This window comes from Apaloderma vittatum, unplaced genomic scaffold, assembly GCF_000703405.1.
Source record: "Apaloderma vittatum isolate BGI_N311 unplaced genomic scaffold, ASM70340v1 scaffold10708, whole genome shotgun sequence".
NCBI lineage: Eukaryota > Metazoa > Chordata > Aves > Trogoniformes > Trogonidae > Apaloderma > Apaloderma vittatum.
The window spans coordinates 35,960-52,367 of record NW_009729091.1 but is presented as its reverse complement, the minus strand read 5'-3'; the positions used below and the strand labels follow the sequence as shown (position 1 = coordinate 52,367).

The following is a 16,408-nucleotide window of genomic DNA, read 5'->3' as shown; positions in this document are numbered from 1 at the left end:
CCCTGGGGCGGTTAGGGCCCCAGCGGCGGTTACCGGTGAGCGGTGGAGCAGGGCGCGGGCTCAGCGCCCGCTGGGTGCGTGCCACGATTCTTCGCTGCAGGCCAGCGTTTGAATTTGTGCCAGCTTCTCACCAGCTCGACCCGAGCTGGAAGTCCGTGGCAAAACTTCCTTGGAAAGGGCAGAGCTCTGAGTTTTTGCTTTTTACGCCATCTGTTTGTCCGCTGAAGCTGCTGTGGGACGCCCAGGCCTGTGACCAGAGGTCGCAGGTAGAGCTGCCATTGTGTGCTGTGATCAGCGACATCTTTTAACGAGCAACAGCTTGTGTCGTCTGCTCAGGAGCAAAAATGTCAGCTCCCTAAATATAGAAATTCAGTGTATTTACTTTTCCAGCCTTGGTCATCTTTCTGGTTTGCCTAGTTCATTTTTCTTACTGCTCTTTTATATTTAGCTTGTTGATTGAAATACCAGCATCCCCTCTTAGGGCTAAACATTTTTGTTCTCCCTCAGATCGGTTCTTCTAACTACTGCTTTTCTTTTCACTGCTAAGTGTTTAATTTTTTTCCTGACTTACCCCCATACCACCCTCAAGTAAAGTCTAGAAAATATAATTATTATAAGCATAGAACAAATTGTATTACCTGCTTGCCTTGCACATCTTCATGGCTTCTCTTTGGTTTCTGGTCCATCATAATTTGCATTTGTAATTTACATTTGAGCTCCCTATATGTGGATTCTTACTATTCTAAATGTTGCAAGTGTCAAATGTCATTGATTAGTGTATTAAGAGTCATAATTAATTGCAGCAACATGCACACCCTGCGTTACTGTTTTTCAAAAGACTAAATGTTTGCTTTCACAGCTCTAACTCCCCATGACATACATGCATTAGTAGGTACTTAAGACAGTGCGCACGGTGGGATGCGTCGCTCACGTTTCCCATTCTGCTTTGCATTTTATGGTGGGACGTTACACAGTTCTGCGGCTTGGAAAGTGGAGGAGGCAGAACTTTAAATTCTAGGCAGTTTGCTAGTGGGGACTTTCTAAGAGCGGAAGAAGCTTGTGTACCCTGTAGGTCTGATTATTTTATGTTTTGATGTGTCCTGGTTTGTCCCTACGTAAAATATGGAAATCTTCAAAATGAGTTGCTTACAGAAATTAGGTCTAGGAAGTGTCAGTTCTGTGTTAATATCATTTTTAAAATAGTGCATTCTACAGTTAAAAGCATCCAGCATGTGTTTTAGGGTCTGAGAGGGACGTATCCGAGAGGGAGAACCTGGTTCTGAGCATGGGCAAGTGCTCCCCGACTCCAGACATTCCTTTCTTGGTGATGTATTGCTCTAAAAGAAGCAAGAATAAAAACTGATTCTGCTATAAATGGTCCTTGAGTGGCAGCTGCCGACATGGTAACTTGTTTTGCAAGCTGAAGTTGTTGCCTTTAAGTTTGAACAGTTTACTACCTTGTGGGCAATACTGCATTCTTCATTGGGCTTACATAATTAAAAGCAAAATAAAACATTTCATTTTGTTATTACTTCTTTTTTTTTTCTTCTTTTCATTGAATAAGTCCAATACATGAGATTTGGGTTGTATAAATTATTGCCTGAGCTCAGATGGCTTCAGAAAGCATGGCTAAATCCAGGTGGTTGGTTGCAGAGGATTTTTCACATGAGATATGGAGCTGCCTCTCAGGGAACCCTCATTCCAACCCAGCTGTTGACTAACTAGAGTTTTCCCTGTCCAAAATGTGCAGCTCGCTTTCAGTGTGGCAAGAGGGAGGAGGATCCGAAGCGGCTGCACTTCAGCCTGTCAGGGACTCGCTGGCAGGCAGCAAGTGCTTGACTAACATCTCTTGGTCGAGGTCCACCTCAGTTGTTTTCATTATTGCTTTCTCCGTGCACAAGGAAAGAGCTATCCCGTTCTGCACCTCAAGAACTGAGGCCCTGGATAAAATAGTTGACTTTGGTCTGCTTGGCTGTCTAGCCCATGCTGTGTCCAAACCCTTTCCCAGGCTGTAGAGTGGAGTAGCAATCAGAGGAATATTTTGATTCTTTTTTTTCCCTTCCTGCAGCTTTGACAGTGAAGAATGTCGTACTATCCAGGAGATAAATGGGTTTTAACTGGTACTTCCCCACAAGAAGTTCGTTCTTGGTTCAGACTTCTTATTGTCTTCCAGAATCTAATCTGAATTTCCCTTCCCACTCACATTTGTTTCTTGCCTGTTCTTCCGTTCCTGGCTTTGTAACTATTTCAGGAACCCACAGATCAATCATCTTCCACTCGATACCAAGACAAAGATGCCCCTTCCCCTACGGCACCCGCTTCCTGCGGCCGTTCCAGTGCGAGTCTCTTGGTCTACTGGAAGGATACTGGCTCATTTGGGACAGCACTTTGCCAGAGGAAAATATTAAAACGTGCATCTTGCGTGTAGAAGCAGAAATGTTCACGTCATAAATCAGATGATTATAAAGCTTTTCTGCTCGTGTAAGACCATTAACTTTGAGAGCTCCAGGTGTTTTCTGATGGATGCTCCAGGAGGGAGGGAGTTGCCTGAGCTGCCGGGTGCTGCCCGTTCTCTCAGCGGTCACCAGCACTTGTGTGTCCAGAACTGCTGTGCCAACACAGGGACTCCTCTGGGTAAATCAGCGCTGGGAAATTGTGGTGTAAAAGACTCCTTCCTACGCCCATGATGGGCTACTGGGTATTGCACAGCTGATGGACAAAGCAGTGGCAGGAGTTTCTTGCTCAGTTCACATCAGCCCTGTGCCTGTGGCAGCGTTGCCTTCTGTCTTCCAGCACAAAAGAAGATTTCGCTGGTGTGCTCAGGCTGAGTGACTCAAGTACTTTGGATTTTGTTGTGCAGAGCAAAAGGTCTTGGTTTTCATTTTTTGGAGGTGTTTTAGATCTCCAGGTATGAAGCAGGGGAAAGTCTTAATCATGCTTTGGCATTTAGCATCACTTAAAAGAGAAATCCTTGTTTACACCTTCACAATACCATGTCAGAGACTTCCTAGTTCAGCTTAGAAAACTCTGTGGTACAGTCTTGAGTGCTTTTGTACTCCCAGGAGCTGTTTGTGAAGGGCATTTTCTGGTCTTATTGACTCTTATATGAATACAAAGAAAGGCTGGAACCTCAGCCAACATAAACCTGGCTCTGCAGGCTGCGTGTAAGTCTTTCCCAAAATTTAATCACAGGGAAGAAAAAGGCATGTGGAAGTAGTGCCGCTGCTTTGGTAATTGCGCTGGCTTGGTCCCCACCATTCAGGAGTGACGGCTTTTCCTTTCCTGGCAGCGAGCCACTGTTGTGCTGACAGCTCTGGGGAAGAGATTAAAAGCAAAGAGTGGGTTAAAATAGTGTGGGAATGAGTCCCTCGGAGCTGCACCTCGGGGTGGGTTTGAGAAAGTGGTGGCAAAAGTTAGCTCGTACTCTCTCAAGCAGGGGTGACTGTCAGGACGAGATTGCAGTAAGGGGTGAGAGGCCAGTCCGAGAAGGCACGGGCACTCCTAAGCCCACGGGCACCACGGTCAGGTGGAGATTGCTCACGTTTTTCTAACTCCAGTTTGCAGCCTGTGCTGGGTGTGGCATTAACATGGTGTGTGCTGCAAAGTTGGGGATCCATAGCCTGGTCCTCTTTTCCATCTGGATAGACCAGGTGACGTTGCGTGTGGTGGAGCTAACCTGTTACTGTCAGAAGAGCACCCGCGCTCCCTTTCCTCCTTGCCCTGGCTCTGACGCTCACCTGGATCCCACAAGAAGGTGATTCAGCTCACTATGGCGACAGAAAAACAGCAGCTTTATTTTCCTGGTTATCCTTTTGCAGGTTTAGTGATTGCGTTGGTTCGGCTCAGAGACAGGTCACAGCTTGTGGTGACATGTGCCAGGGAGGCAAAGTCCACGGGAGGGGCTGTGTTGGGGTTGGTGCTGGGGAGCCCCTCACCTGAGCCCAACTGCCCTCGCAGGTGGCAGCTCCCCAAGTGCTCAGGGCTGGAAGGGCTGCTCCTGCCCGGCCCTGCTGGAGTTCCTGAGCTTGTGCCACCAAATCTGTTGGCCCTCACAAGTGGTTACGTGTGGAACCAGTGTGGGAAAATGACCGGGATTAAAATAATTAAAAAAATAAAATAAGGTCAGAGTTAGTTTTAATGTGGGACAGATTTCCAGTCTAGCTTATTGCACAAGTACCAGAGGCAGCGCAAGCCAAAGGGCGCAGCTGCACAGAGGGCAGCCGGGACGGTCCTTTCGCCCGTGTTCTGTCAGATCTGCTCGTCCACCGCTCTGCTCTCTTGGCAGCTTCAAGGAGAAGTGTTTCGTACAGGGAAGGGTCTGATCGGACCCTCACAGCCTGCATTCTCCTCATTATCCGGAGCACTGCTCCCTGCCACAGGCCTTCAGAGCTGTCTGAGCTGATCTCTTGTGCAGCGCGGAGCAGAGATGTTGTAAACGACCCGTGCGTCAGCCGGGGGTGTCTTGGCAGAGAGGAATCCCTCCACTGCAAAGACACCAAGGGAGCCAGTCCTGTCCATAGGCAAGTTGCTTTAATAGTTAATTAACTGCACTGAAACATATTTAACCCCCCAGACTGGGTTTCCTGGCATTAATTTACAGCCACCAGATTGGATGTCGGCCTGCTTGCACAAAACAACTAACATTTTAGTTCATTTACTCAGTGCCTTACTGTCACACTCATCATTCAGGAGGAACATATGGTCATCATTGTGATTATTTTTTTTTCTAAATAGTGTCTTCTTTCCCTGCTTTCTTCCTTCTGCATTACTGTTCTACTTCTATTCTGCAGCAGGGATTTATTTTCACCTCCTTTTACATTGCATCTGCCGACGTTCCTGGCAGTCGAGTAGTTAATGTTGACATTTTAAGTTGGTGGTAGACTTGGACACAAGCAATGAAGCAAATGAGCAAACGCTGGCAGAGCGAAGCACATATTGCTCAGCTGTGTTTTCTGACTGATGTTTATATTTACATTTGAATTTAGGCTTGGGAGGGTACAGCACTGTGATTAAAGTTTATATTATGAGGAATCTGACTCCATCATATTGCCTTGGTAACCTGGTCGCATTTAATTATTGCTGAAAAGTTGCGTTCCGTAGTGTTCTTTTTTCTTTTAAACTGACGGAAAATTTCAGGTAGGCATTTTTTGTTCTCACGGAGGGAGGATTGGAGTTGGACAAGAAGAAAAAAGCGTGGAGAGGAAACCGAAAGCTACTTAGCCTTAAATGCCTGTCCCAGAGGAGGCGGCCCAAGTGCAGTTTTCTGTGGTGAGAGCAGGGTAATTGCTTCTTCCTTAAGCTGGATGCGCACAGCTGGGATCAGTTTGTCCTGAGCTGGAGGGAGTGGCTGATGAAAGAGCTGCTGAAACTAAGTGACATTTTCTGTGAAAGTCTTCAGGATTATATAAACTTGGATTAATTGTGCGAGCGTCAAAGTTTCTCCTCAGTCGTTTTTGAGGCAGCTGTGTTTTAAAACTGTATTCCTAAACTTCGCCACTTGAAAACTGTTTATTTTCTTGCGGTTTTGCCTTTGTTCCAATTACCTTGTCCAAAAGCTGCTCCAGGATTGCACTGCTCTGATAGAAGGATTCTAATTTCTAGGCAGATTTTATCTGTAGGTGATTTATCTCTATTTCTTCTGCCGGTGTTGTCCTTTACCTCAGCACCTTCATTCTCCAGGATTCATCCCTGTCCCCTGCACCTTGGCAAAGAGGGTAGAAGAAGAGAGCAAAACACTCTGCTGAAGGTGCGGAGGAATTGGCTTGGAAAGCTTCAGGCTTTTTCAACAGATTGCTTAATGACACTATCTGCAGAATTCCTCCCAAATGCCATCTTCCAAGGTGTAGCAATCGGGCCTTCCAGACCATGAGACTAATTGGAAAAAAAGAAAAAGGGAAATTAAACCGATGTTTCTTTGTGGTGTTTGAGCCATTAAGCTGGATCTGGATTTGAGATTTCCAGGAGGAACTAATTTTGCTTTCTGAAAGCTGCCTAGTTTCATGCAGTCACTTATGGGCTTTCAGGAAGGAAGCCAATTATAATTTGCAGGAATAGGCACAACTGCATTCGTAGATGATTGGTAAATCTAAACAACTGCAGACTGACGGAATTTGCACCCATTTGGGCTCGAATTGATGCTTCAGTGGGGCTTGCCTTTATTACTACTTAACAAAACTTAAGGTAAATCTTCTGAGCAAGGTTGTTTTTGGTTTTTTTAACCCTGCACGCTATCACTCCCTTTGCTCTGACCACTGTTATATCTTGAGAAGGAGCAGAAAGGAACTACCTGACAACGTGAATCAGCAAAAATCACCTACATCATTGTGCAGGGGTTTGGGGCTGCATGACCTTGAGGGAGGGGATTCTGCCCCTCTACTCCACTCTGGTGAGACCCCACCTGGAGTGCTGCGTCCAGTTCTAGGCGTGCTGGAGCGTGTCCAGAGAAGAGCCACAAGGATGCTCAGAGGGCTGGAGCACCTCTCCTGTGCAGACAGACTGAGAGCTGGGGCTGTTCACTCTGCAGAAAAAGGCTCCGAGGAGACCTTACTGTGGCTTCCAGGATCTCAAGGGGGCTACAAGAAAGCTGGGGAGGGGCTTGTTGGGATGTCGGGCAGTGACAGGACTAGAGGGAATGGATTGAAGCTGGAGATGGGTCAGTTCAGGTTGGACATGAGGAAGAAGCTCTTCACCATGAAGGTGGGGAGACCCTGGCACAGGTTGCCCAGAGAGGGGGTGGCAGCCCCATCCCTGGGAGTTTTTCAGGCCAGGCTAGCCCAGGCGGGATGGGGCTCTGGGCAGCCTGATGGAGTGGGGGATGTCCCTGCCCATGGCGGGGGGGTTTGGAACTGGATGAGCTTTAAGGTCCCTTCCAACCCTGACAGTTCTATGATTCTATGGTTCTGTGACTCTGTGGTTCTGTGACAGCATCATAGCAGCAGCGACCCGGCATTCGTGGTTCCCAGCGCCGCCGCAGGAGAGCGTGCCCGGGTATCGCTGGTCGTGCCGGCAATGGCAACACCCCACGATGTAACACCAGGTTCTCTGAAGTGTTTTAGTGCTTTAGGGAAGTGACTTAGGAGAATGGTGCTGGCTGTGAGGAGTTTGCAAAGTAAGAAGGATGTCAGAATGTGATAAAGAAATGCAGGCAGAGGTTGAGGCGAATGGTTTAATATGTTGTGGCTCCTGTCCCTGATTTCTGTAGTGTCTCTTGTCTTCTGTGCCTCGTGTGTCGTCTGTCTGTCGTGTAGAGATTTTCCCTGCAAGTAGTGACTGTGTCACTTGGAGCACATTTGCTCTCCCAGTTTTAACACGTGAGGTTGAGTGAAGAAGTCAGCAGACCTGTGGTTTCTAAAGGTGGTTGTGTCTGAACCACGTCACATTGAAAATGTAACCTTTAAGGCGGGGTCAGGAAATGGAAGTGGCTCGATGCGTGGGACAGGTGTTAGTGTCACAGTCTAAATTCCGTGGCATGGGATGCAGAAATGCCCGTTTCTCGTTAGTTCTGAATGTTCCCAGAATTTCCCTGTTGAGTATCTTGCTAAAGCTTTCAGACTGGTCAGCAGCGTGAAGCTGTTGGCTCATGAGATGAATCACCGTTAGTCATAAAAGATTCCTTAGCTCGAAACGACTTCCTGTGATGAAATGAGAGACAGAAGCAGAGGGAACACATTTCAATCTCACTCCTGTTAAATGATGCCTGGGAAAGGAAATCTAAGATTTATTCTTTATGAAATGCTTGAGTGATTGCTTGATTCCTGTTAAAATGATTGGAAAGTTAGCAATAGCTTTTCCTAGTGCTGGCTTGTCTTCCACCAAAGCAGTTGGTATAAACCAGTCGACGAAATGTTGGCGTGCACTGACCAGTGTCTTCAGCAGTAGCAGCAGGGTTATTCTGATATCCTCTCCTGTGTATACGTTGTCCTGTCTGTGGGTAGTTGTGGTTGATGGTTCTTGTTGCATGCAAACCCACAGATATCCCAACCTTCCTGTGCTTTTGGTTACAGGGAGCGGGGACTAACGGCATTCGGCTGACCATGGAGAGTGCTCTCACAGCCCGCGACCGTGTCGGGGTGCAGGATTTTGTCCTCCTTGAGAACTTCACCAGCGAAGCAGCGTTCATTGAAAATCTGCGAAAGCGCTTCAAGGAGAATCTGATCTATGTGAGTAGCAGAGTGACAGGCACCAAAGGGTGCATCAGTGACCAGAATTTGGGTGTTTGCTGTGGAAGACAGTCCTCCAGCTTTGGTGTGCAGGTGGATTTGGAGATTAGGGGGCCGGTTAGCTCGGTGGTTTGAGCGCGGTGCTGGCAACAAGGACCTACGCCGAGGTCAAGGGTTCCTGCTTGGTCCCCATGTGTTGCCTGGTCTAGTCGAGAGGTGGCATCTCTGCCCAAAACAGGGAGGTTGGACTCGATGATCTCTAAGGTCCCTTCCAGCCTGGGCCATTCTATGATTCTATGATCTTTAATAGACCATGGTCCCTTGTGTCCAAACTCGTCCGGGATAGTGTCACGTTACCAGATGTGGGGCCTCATTGCAGCACTCCAGTTGACCTCTGCTGGCATTTACAGGTCTTGCCTGCACAGAAAATCCAACTCACACCACGTTCTTCCCTTTCATGAATTCACTCCATGGTGGGCCTTCAACAACTCCAGGCTTGAACTCGGTCCCAGTGGTATATCAGGAACAATCCAGTGTTCTTGCTGGTTAAAGCTGTTTGCAGGTGCTATTTTTGTCTAGTATAACTCCCGCAGAGGCGTTCTCACTGTGCTAAGAGGTCACCTCTCCAGCCCCCCTGACCCCTTTGGAAGCCTCCAGCAGCACCCCCAGGACACGGGGGCAGGCAGCTCTTGTCAACAGCACACGACCCTCAGAGCGGTCGGGGCTCTGGGGGAATCTGCTGCCAGACCTTCCGTAACCTCTCTGCTTTGTGTTCTCTTTTTCAGACGTACATTGGCTCAGTTCTGGTGTCGGTTAATCCATACAAGGAACTGGAAATCTACAGTAAACAGAACATGGAGCGATACCGGGGCGTCAGCTTCTATGAAGTTTCTCCTCACCTGTGAGTGGCCTGTGGGTAAACGGTGTGGTCTGTGCCCTTCCCACGCTGGCGTGTGCAATAACGGCGTGTGAGAACAAGCAAATGGGACTTCTCCTCGTCCCAGATGCAGCACTAAAAATCACAGGGATAGAAAGGATCTTTCGGAGGGTGTGGTGTGCGCGGCTCTTTCTATTCCTGTTCCTCTCTCCGAAGAGGATGAGTTGCCCTTGCGAGCGCGGGATTTGGAAAGGGAGTTGGTTCCTTCCTGGCTGCAGGAACAGAGCTGCTTCCCCAGCCCTGGCAGGACAGGAGTTCATTGTTCCAGGGTTACTTGGGGTCTGCGCCTCCGGGCTGTGAGTTTCCCCTCCAGCTCCACCGCTCACTCAGCACCGGGCTAACGAGGGGAAAGAGCGTGTCTGTACGGGTGCTGGTTTCTTTCCTAGCTCGGCTGTTACTGCCTGACCAATATTTATCTGGTATTTCCCTTGTTGCTACGATACCGTCAGCCTGTTGGAACAAGGAATGTATTTATTTACATGGTCTGGCCTGAGTGAGCATTCCCAATTTCCCATTTGAAAAAAAAAAAAAAAGAAGTTTGAGGTTTGAAGTTATTTTTGAAAGCATTTGAATTTTTTTTTTGTCAGACTGAAAGAGAAAGATGACTGAGAGCTGAGGACATTTGGCTCCAAAATGTTCTCTTTCAAGACCAAGGGCCAAATTCTGAGCACCTCTTGGAAGTTTTTTTGTGATTTTTTTTTTTTCTGCAAGAGATTTTGGGAGAATAAATGATATTATTTTTGAGCAAACTGTTTGGATTGTTTCTTATTACTGGCACGTAGCCCAGGAGAGTAAGCAAAACAGAACGCGCTGCGAGCCCAGAGAGGGAGAGAAACACCATTACTTGGGAACGTCGGAACACTTGAAGTTTTAGTTGTTATGATAAAAATGTGATTCTTACAGCATTTCAGGCTTTTGTGTTGACCTATATGGGGGACAATTAAACTGGACAAAACCTGCGCTCAAACCTGCTGAGTCCTCCCATTGGTGTGGATGTGTCAGTAGCTCCTGTGTGCAGGTGCCTCAGCTGAGAGATCTGCCCCGAGAAAAGAACGGGCAGAGGCGTTATCGGGCGTCGGGTGGTTCTCGGCGCGGCCCCCGCGAGGGCTCAGCTCCCCTCTCGGCCCAGACCGATGAGCTGTGGCTGCTGCGGGGGTCCCCTGCCCTCCTGCCCGCGCACGGAGACCTGGCCTCCGCGCAGCCACTTGGGCTTCCTTGTCCTTAGGGCAGAATTGGGAAAATCGTTGGGGCTGTCGCTGCCTTTTTTGATTTGTGCGCACTGGCCGTGGGGCTGAGCCTGACGGCAGCGCTGGCGTGCACGGTGAGGCGCTGAGCGGGCAGGCGGCCATGGCTGTAGGGGCTACACAGGGTGGCTTAAATCACAAAGCAGCCGGTTATTTCTTAGGTCACTCTCTTTATGGTTTTAACCTGTCCCGTAAGGAACCGTAAAATGTGCAGTGCATAAGTAAACCCTTGAGAACTGTGGTACTGAACACCAGAGCTGCTCCAACTAGGAAAATAGTATTTTCCAACTGTTTTTATAATTCCACTAAAAACATTACATTATTTGATTATTTAGGTGTTTATTCTGAGGAGCACCAAAGTGCTGTGTGGTGTAGCACTCTGTGCTGCTTCTTTTTTTATAGTATTTCACATGTCTTTTTTTTCCCCTCTTACCCTAAACTGATTCTAGAAAGCCAAAATGCTTCAAGATTGCTGTTCCGGGGTCAGAATAGTTTAAGGCTAGGCCTGAGTGCTGGGTTCTCTGGAGATGGTGGCTACAGACAGGACCGTGCCCGTCGTCACGGGATTCCGTGCGTGGTGTGTGTGACTGCCTGCTCTCTGCCCGAACCAGAGCTCTGTGGTTTTATAGCACTGTAGGTGCTATAAGATCAGCCAGTAAAGGCTTAAAGTGTAAATGAAATTTTACATTTATTCAACTGTTTTCAAAATGCTTGAGAGACAGAATTTGGATGGGGAGAGAAGGACTCGATGGCTTCGGTGGGGTGCGTGTGCAGTTGTGTTGCTAGGGAGCTCGGTGGGGTTGCCTTAGCATCAGGTATTAATAGACTTGAGGAGGCCACGGCTGTTACTTTGCTGTGATTATTTCCAATTAATTTCACAGCATGAGAGTTTAAAGAAAAAAAAAAAGAAACGAAAAGCAAGCTACTGAAAGGTTGTCAAGATATCTGCTTGATCACCGCGCATAGGACAGCTGAAATTATTGTTATGGAGGTCATGTTAGATGAGTGCCCTGGGAAGGGCTGATGCTCCTCTTATATCCTCTCCTGTTGCATCTCTCTGATCTTTCTTTTCCTCTCTCCCTCTGTAAGCGACCGCCACCACTATCACACTCATCCTCCTGCTCTCTAGCGTGTGATTCTTGGTGTGAGACCCTGCCTGGTCTGTCGCAGGGGGAAAAAGAGAAAGGAAGGGCAGCAGAGGCAGAAGCAGGGCTCCAGGGCTGGCAGCGATGAACGCTGGCCCTGCGCAGGCGCCTGGTGCTTTGGGTGGTGTTTGGCCTCAGCTGGGAGGTGCCTTAAGCAGCCTGTGCTGGCTCGTCCCGTCCTTTCTGCCATCCAAGAGGCTGTGAGAGGTTGGGCTATGCTGGAGCCACCCAGATAGCAAATTGTGACCTTCTGAGTGTGTCATCCCTTAAAAGAGAACCTAAAGATCGATGGAAAGCAAAACGTCTCCTGAATGTAAAGCTTCTTTGTCCTGTGAGACCAATGTTGAGACATCGTGTATATTTAGAAAAATCAGTTTATCTGCGCCATTTAGTTGTCTTCTACAGAACCTCTTTGCATCAGGGAGAGCCAAAAGAACAGCTTTGAAAAGGAATTTGATAGATTTGTGCAGTCACCCTGCAGAAACTTAGCTGGGTGGTTAAGATGTGCACAGAGATGTCAGCAATCTCCCATGTCACCACCAGCATATGGACACAAGATGCTCCTCCCCAGCCCCTGGACACGTCCTTCTTTCTGAGACGTCTCCACTGGGAGCTCACGCTGCGGGAGTCTCAGCTGAGGAGCCTCTGCCCTTCGCTTGTGGCAACAAACTAACGCCTGGTTGTCATTGTCCCTCAGCTACGCGATCGCAGACAACTCGTACCGCTCCCTGCGCACGGAGAGGAAGGATCAGTGTATTCTCATCTCGGGGGAGAGCGGGGCTGGCAAGACAGAGGCCACCAAGAAGATCCTGCAGTACTACGCCGTGACCTGTCCAGCCAGCCAGCAGGTCGAAACCGTGAAGGACCGCCTGCTACAATCCAATCCCGTCCTGGAGGTAACTCTAGAGCCCGCAGCATGGAAACTTGCCGTTGGGTCAGGCCAGCAGCGCTCACGTTTTCCAGCTGAGGGGGTGGGCGCCGCAGCTGGACCCTGCTGGGCATGGCCGAGCTGTCTGTGCGGAGCGGATCCTGTGGCCTGGGAACGCCGGTTTCATGGATGGTTTGCGCTGCACACGGGGGAATCCCGATCTGCTCCCGAGGCCAAGAAATGACCGCCTGCTGCTGAACTCACTTGGCCTTTTCCAGGCCTCCAGGAGCAATTCTGGAGCGGCCGGGCCGCAGGGAGAGGCGGGGGTCTGGGGGGGTAGCCCCGCCACACTGCGCGGGCTTGCAAAGCCAGGAGTGGACACATCCGCTGCGAGCAGCCTTGCCCACTGAGGAAAGTGTTTGTGGGTGCATTTTCCAGTGCTGTGGTGTCCTCTAGTGTCCAGTCCTGAGCTGTCTCTGGAGTTCGCCTTGATATTCCCATTCTGTCCCCAAACAGAGGAGAGGTGCCCACAGGCCTGCAGCCGTGACTGAAAGAGGCTTCGAAGAGGCTGTCAGACAGGACGTGTTTTGTCAGCAGTGAACTGGCGTTAAAATTAGTTTGCTGGGGGAGGTGGAATTGTTTTTGGAGGCACGTTCCATCTGCAGCGCTCGCACTGGGTGTAAAGATCGGCGTTGGGGTTTGGGCTGCAATCTGTTTCCTTCATGGTTTCCCTTGCAAAAAGGACAAGCCTGGGCTTTAGTAGCTGTAAATAAACAACCGGTGGCTTCACCACAGTGTTTATAAATAATTTTATTTGATGCTTACTTATTTTTATCCAATCGTTTCTATTTCAGGCTTTTGGAAATGCAAAAACCCTTCGGAATGACAACTCCAGCCGATTTGGGAAATACATGGATGTGCAGTTTGATTACAGGGTAACTGAAAATCTCTTTTATAGTTCAGAACTAGTCCTAGTCCCAGCAGGTCTCTGTGGCCCGTGCTGTCCTGTACTGACGTGTGTGCGGAGCGGCTGGTTTACATTCCCTTGACCAGAGCATAAGCAGAGTCTGTCGCAGCAAAAGTTGGTTCCAGAGGATTTTATAGGATGTGCTTCCCTTTCTTTTTCCCTCATTTCTCTGTATGGGGAGACAGTGAGATTAAATCCTGTCGTTTCTAGGACATACATGCACCATGCAAATGGATACTCCCAAACCAAATCCACACGAGAGAGTGCGTGTCCTGTGCGTAAAATTTGTTTTGATTCTGATCCCGGTCCAAATTGCCCCACACTGTGAAGATGAACCCGGTGCAAGAACAAGGAGCTTGGCGTGCTGCGACTTTTTACGTGTCTCATTATATAATCCCTCCACCGTCGCAGTTTTGTTGCTTTTCCTTTGTGTTGGATTCCTTCGGAGAAGGAATTTTACCGAAGTCGAGATCCCTTTGTTTACACAAGTGTCGTGTTATTGTCACTTGAGAACTCATCTTGCCTGCGCTTCAAAACTCAATTGCCGCTATGTTGTAGCTGAAATAGAGACTGTGATACAAAATGCCAGATAATTGTCTGTCGTTTTCTATCCTGTTTGTCTTTTGGATAGACCACCGAGGAGCAGACACACTTTCTTGTTACGGTGATGAACTATTTCGATGTGTCTGGTTTCCTTTAGGGTGCTCCTGTCGGGGGCCACATCTTGAACTACCTCCTGGAGAAATCCCGAGTTGTGCACCAGAATCACGGAGAGAGGAACTTCCACATTTTCTACCAGCTGCTAGAAGGAGGAGAAGAAGACCTGCTGCGAAGGCTGGGCCTCGAGAAGAGTCCACAGCAGTATCACTATTTAGTAAAGGTGTGCATTAACTGGTAATTCTTATGATGTTGTTATATTACAGGACCGACACGTTCTCAGTTGACTTTGTTGTTTTCCTTCCCTCACTTCAAAAATAACACTGAGATGACTTAGCAGGAGTGTATTGAGCATGAGTAATGTATCTTTTGACATTTGTTTACTTATTTTATCAAACTGTGTCTTTTTAGGGTCACTGTGCAAGGGTCAGTTCCATAAATGATAAAAATGATTGGAAGATTGTGCGAAGAGCCCTCTCCATTATAAGCTTCAATGACAGTGAGGTGGAGGTAAGACAGGATTGACTGCACAGCTCATTTTCCTACGCCTAAGGAATTTTTCTTCTTTGATTTGTTATTTTGGACCAAAGGCAGGGTCGGAGTGAGTGTATTCTCTGCAAAAAATCCTGATAAAAATACAAAATGTTCTCATACAATGTTAATTAGCACAAAATCCTCATTGCCTTTTCTCGCTGCGGGTTTATTTCATCACCCTGATTTCTGCTTGTTGCTTCCATGCTAGGATTTGCTGAGCATCGTGGCTAGCGTGCTGCATCTGGGCAACGTGCAGTTCGCTGCTGACGAGCAAGGAAATGCTCAGGTCACTACAGAGAATCAGATTAAATACCTGGCTAGGGTGAGTATTGCCAGTGAGATGTTACAGGGAAGATGAATTATTAAAGTCTCTTTATTGTGAACCTGGTAGCAGTGTATCATTTCAGAATATGATTTAGAAGTTTTCATCAATTTTTATTTGACCAAAATGAAATGGTAATATTAACATCAAAACCCTTTAATTGCCAAATTCTCTATTTATCACTTGATCCACCACTGACCTGAGGTTTTCACCTTCAGGAACAGACCTACCCCAGAGAAGAGTTTTGAAGAAAGACCAACCCTGGGGGCTCTGCTGATCAGTTCTATGTGCCAAAGCAACAAAGCCAATATATTTGTTAGGTCCTAGCACTGCCGGAAGGGAGGTGGTGTGCGGGAGGGCAGGGAAGGACTGATGCTGCAGAGGTCGTGCTGTGTGAGGGGAAATAACGGGTGGTTTCACTGGACTGTGATTTTTAGCAACCAGCCTTTCTGATGTCTTGGAACTCTTATTAATAAATAGACTGTACTGCTTCGTAAACTGATTTCTGTGTCCTCCTGCTCTGCAGCTTCTAGCCGTCGAGGGCTCTGTCCTTCGAGACGCGTTGATCCACAAGAAGATCATAGCAAAAGGGGAAGAGGTGAGAACATGACATGGGATCTGGGAGGCACGTGGAATAAAATCAACCCAGTGACACAGCTCTCTTGCTAGTGCCGAGCTCACGTCTCCCTTGTCAGTGTGGGTGTCCCACAGCCTGACGGGGACTCGCAGCCTGCGCGGCCGGGAGACAGCGATGGGATCTGAGCCCAGACAAGCTGCCTCCGAGTGGCTGTGTGTTAACAATGAACGTGGGAAACTTAATCCCTCGGTGGGGCGGCTGTTGAGCGACTGTTTCTTTTAATTCTTCCTCCCCGCAGCTCATCAGCCCTCTGAACCTGGAGCAGGCGGCCTACGCGCGGGACGCGCTCGCAAAGGCGATCTATGGGCGCACCTTCTCCTGGCTGGTGAACAAGGTTAACAAGTCCCTCGCTTACAAGGTAAATGAAGCTTTTGTTTGCCCATATCCAGCCAAGCGGTGAAGCAAGTTTCAAATCTTGTGGCTGCGAAGCAGAGCAGTGGTAAGCTCTGCGCTGCACAGTGATTTCTAAATGAGTTCGTTTTCTGTTACGAAGAGGACAAGGAGTAAACGGTGCAACTGAGTGTGTAGGATCCAGTGACGGATCGTAGCTGTGAGGACGTACCAACATTTATTTTGTTACCTGTTGCAGGAAGGAGAGTTTCCAGGCTGGAGAAGTACAACAGTTCTGGGCTTGCTTGATATCTATGGATTTGAGGTTTTCCAGCACAACAGGTTTGTTTCAGTCGGTGTCTGGGTTTTGAGTGAACTCTGCATGACTGGTCACTACAGAGTTCTCTTTCTGTTGTGAAGGAAGGTGTTATCCCATCTCTGGTTCTCTTCGTAAGAAGGAGGTGATGCTTCAGCTTTAGGAAAGCAGTGGAATAACTGATAATCAGAGGGCTTCTAGCATTGGGGGCTGCCAGCATTAGCACTTACAGCTGGTATCGTTCCTGGGATTGTAAAGACTCGTTGCCTTTTTGGGCCGTATCCACACGACA

The 16,408-nt window shown here is 48.3% G+C and overlaps 1 protein-coding gene across 2 annotated transcripts in view; it reads left to right on the top strand.

The window, feature by feature from the left end:
• MYO1C (myosin IC) overlaps window positions 1–16,408 on the top strand; it is a 29,042-nt gene that overhangs the window by 1,662 nt on the left and 10,972 nt on the right. Inside the window, exons 1-11 of one of the 2 annotated variants that reach the window (XM_009874326.1) lie at window positions 6,241–6,294; window positions 8,004–8,159; window positions 8,945–9,060; window positions 12,183–12,381; window positions 13,208–13,288; window positions 14,021–14,200; window positions 14,389–14,487; window positions 14,720–14,833; window positions 15,360–15,431; window positions 15,709–15,828; window positions 16,060–16,142. In XM_009874326.1, the coding sequence (XP_009872628.1) occupies window positions 8,034–8,159; window positions 8,945–9,060; window positions 12,183–12,381; window positions 13,208–13,288; window positions 14,021–14,200; window positions 14,389–14,487; window positions 14,720–14,833; window positions 15,360–15,431; window positions 15,709–15,828; window positions 16,060–16,142 (1,190 nt within the window). In that variant the 5' untranslated portion in view covers window positions 6,241–6,294; window positions 8,004–8,033. Of the gene's footprint in view, window positions 1–6,240; window positions 6,295–8,003; window positions 8,160–8,944; window positions 9,061–12,182; window positions 12,382–13,207; window positions 13,289–14,020; window positions 14,201–14,388; window positions 14,488–14,719; window positions 14,834–15,359; window positions 15,432–15,708; window positions 15,829–16,059; window positions 16,143–16,408 lie in introns of those variants that run through there. The other variant, XM_009874325.1, reaches the window with a different exon arrangement.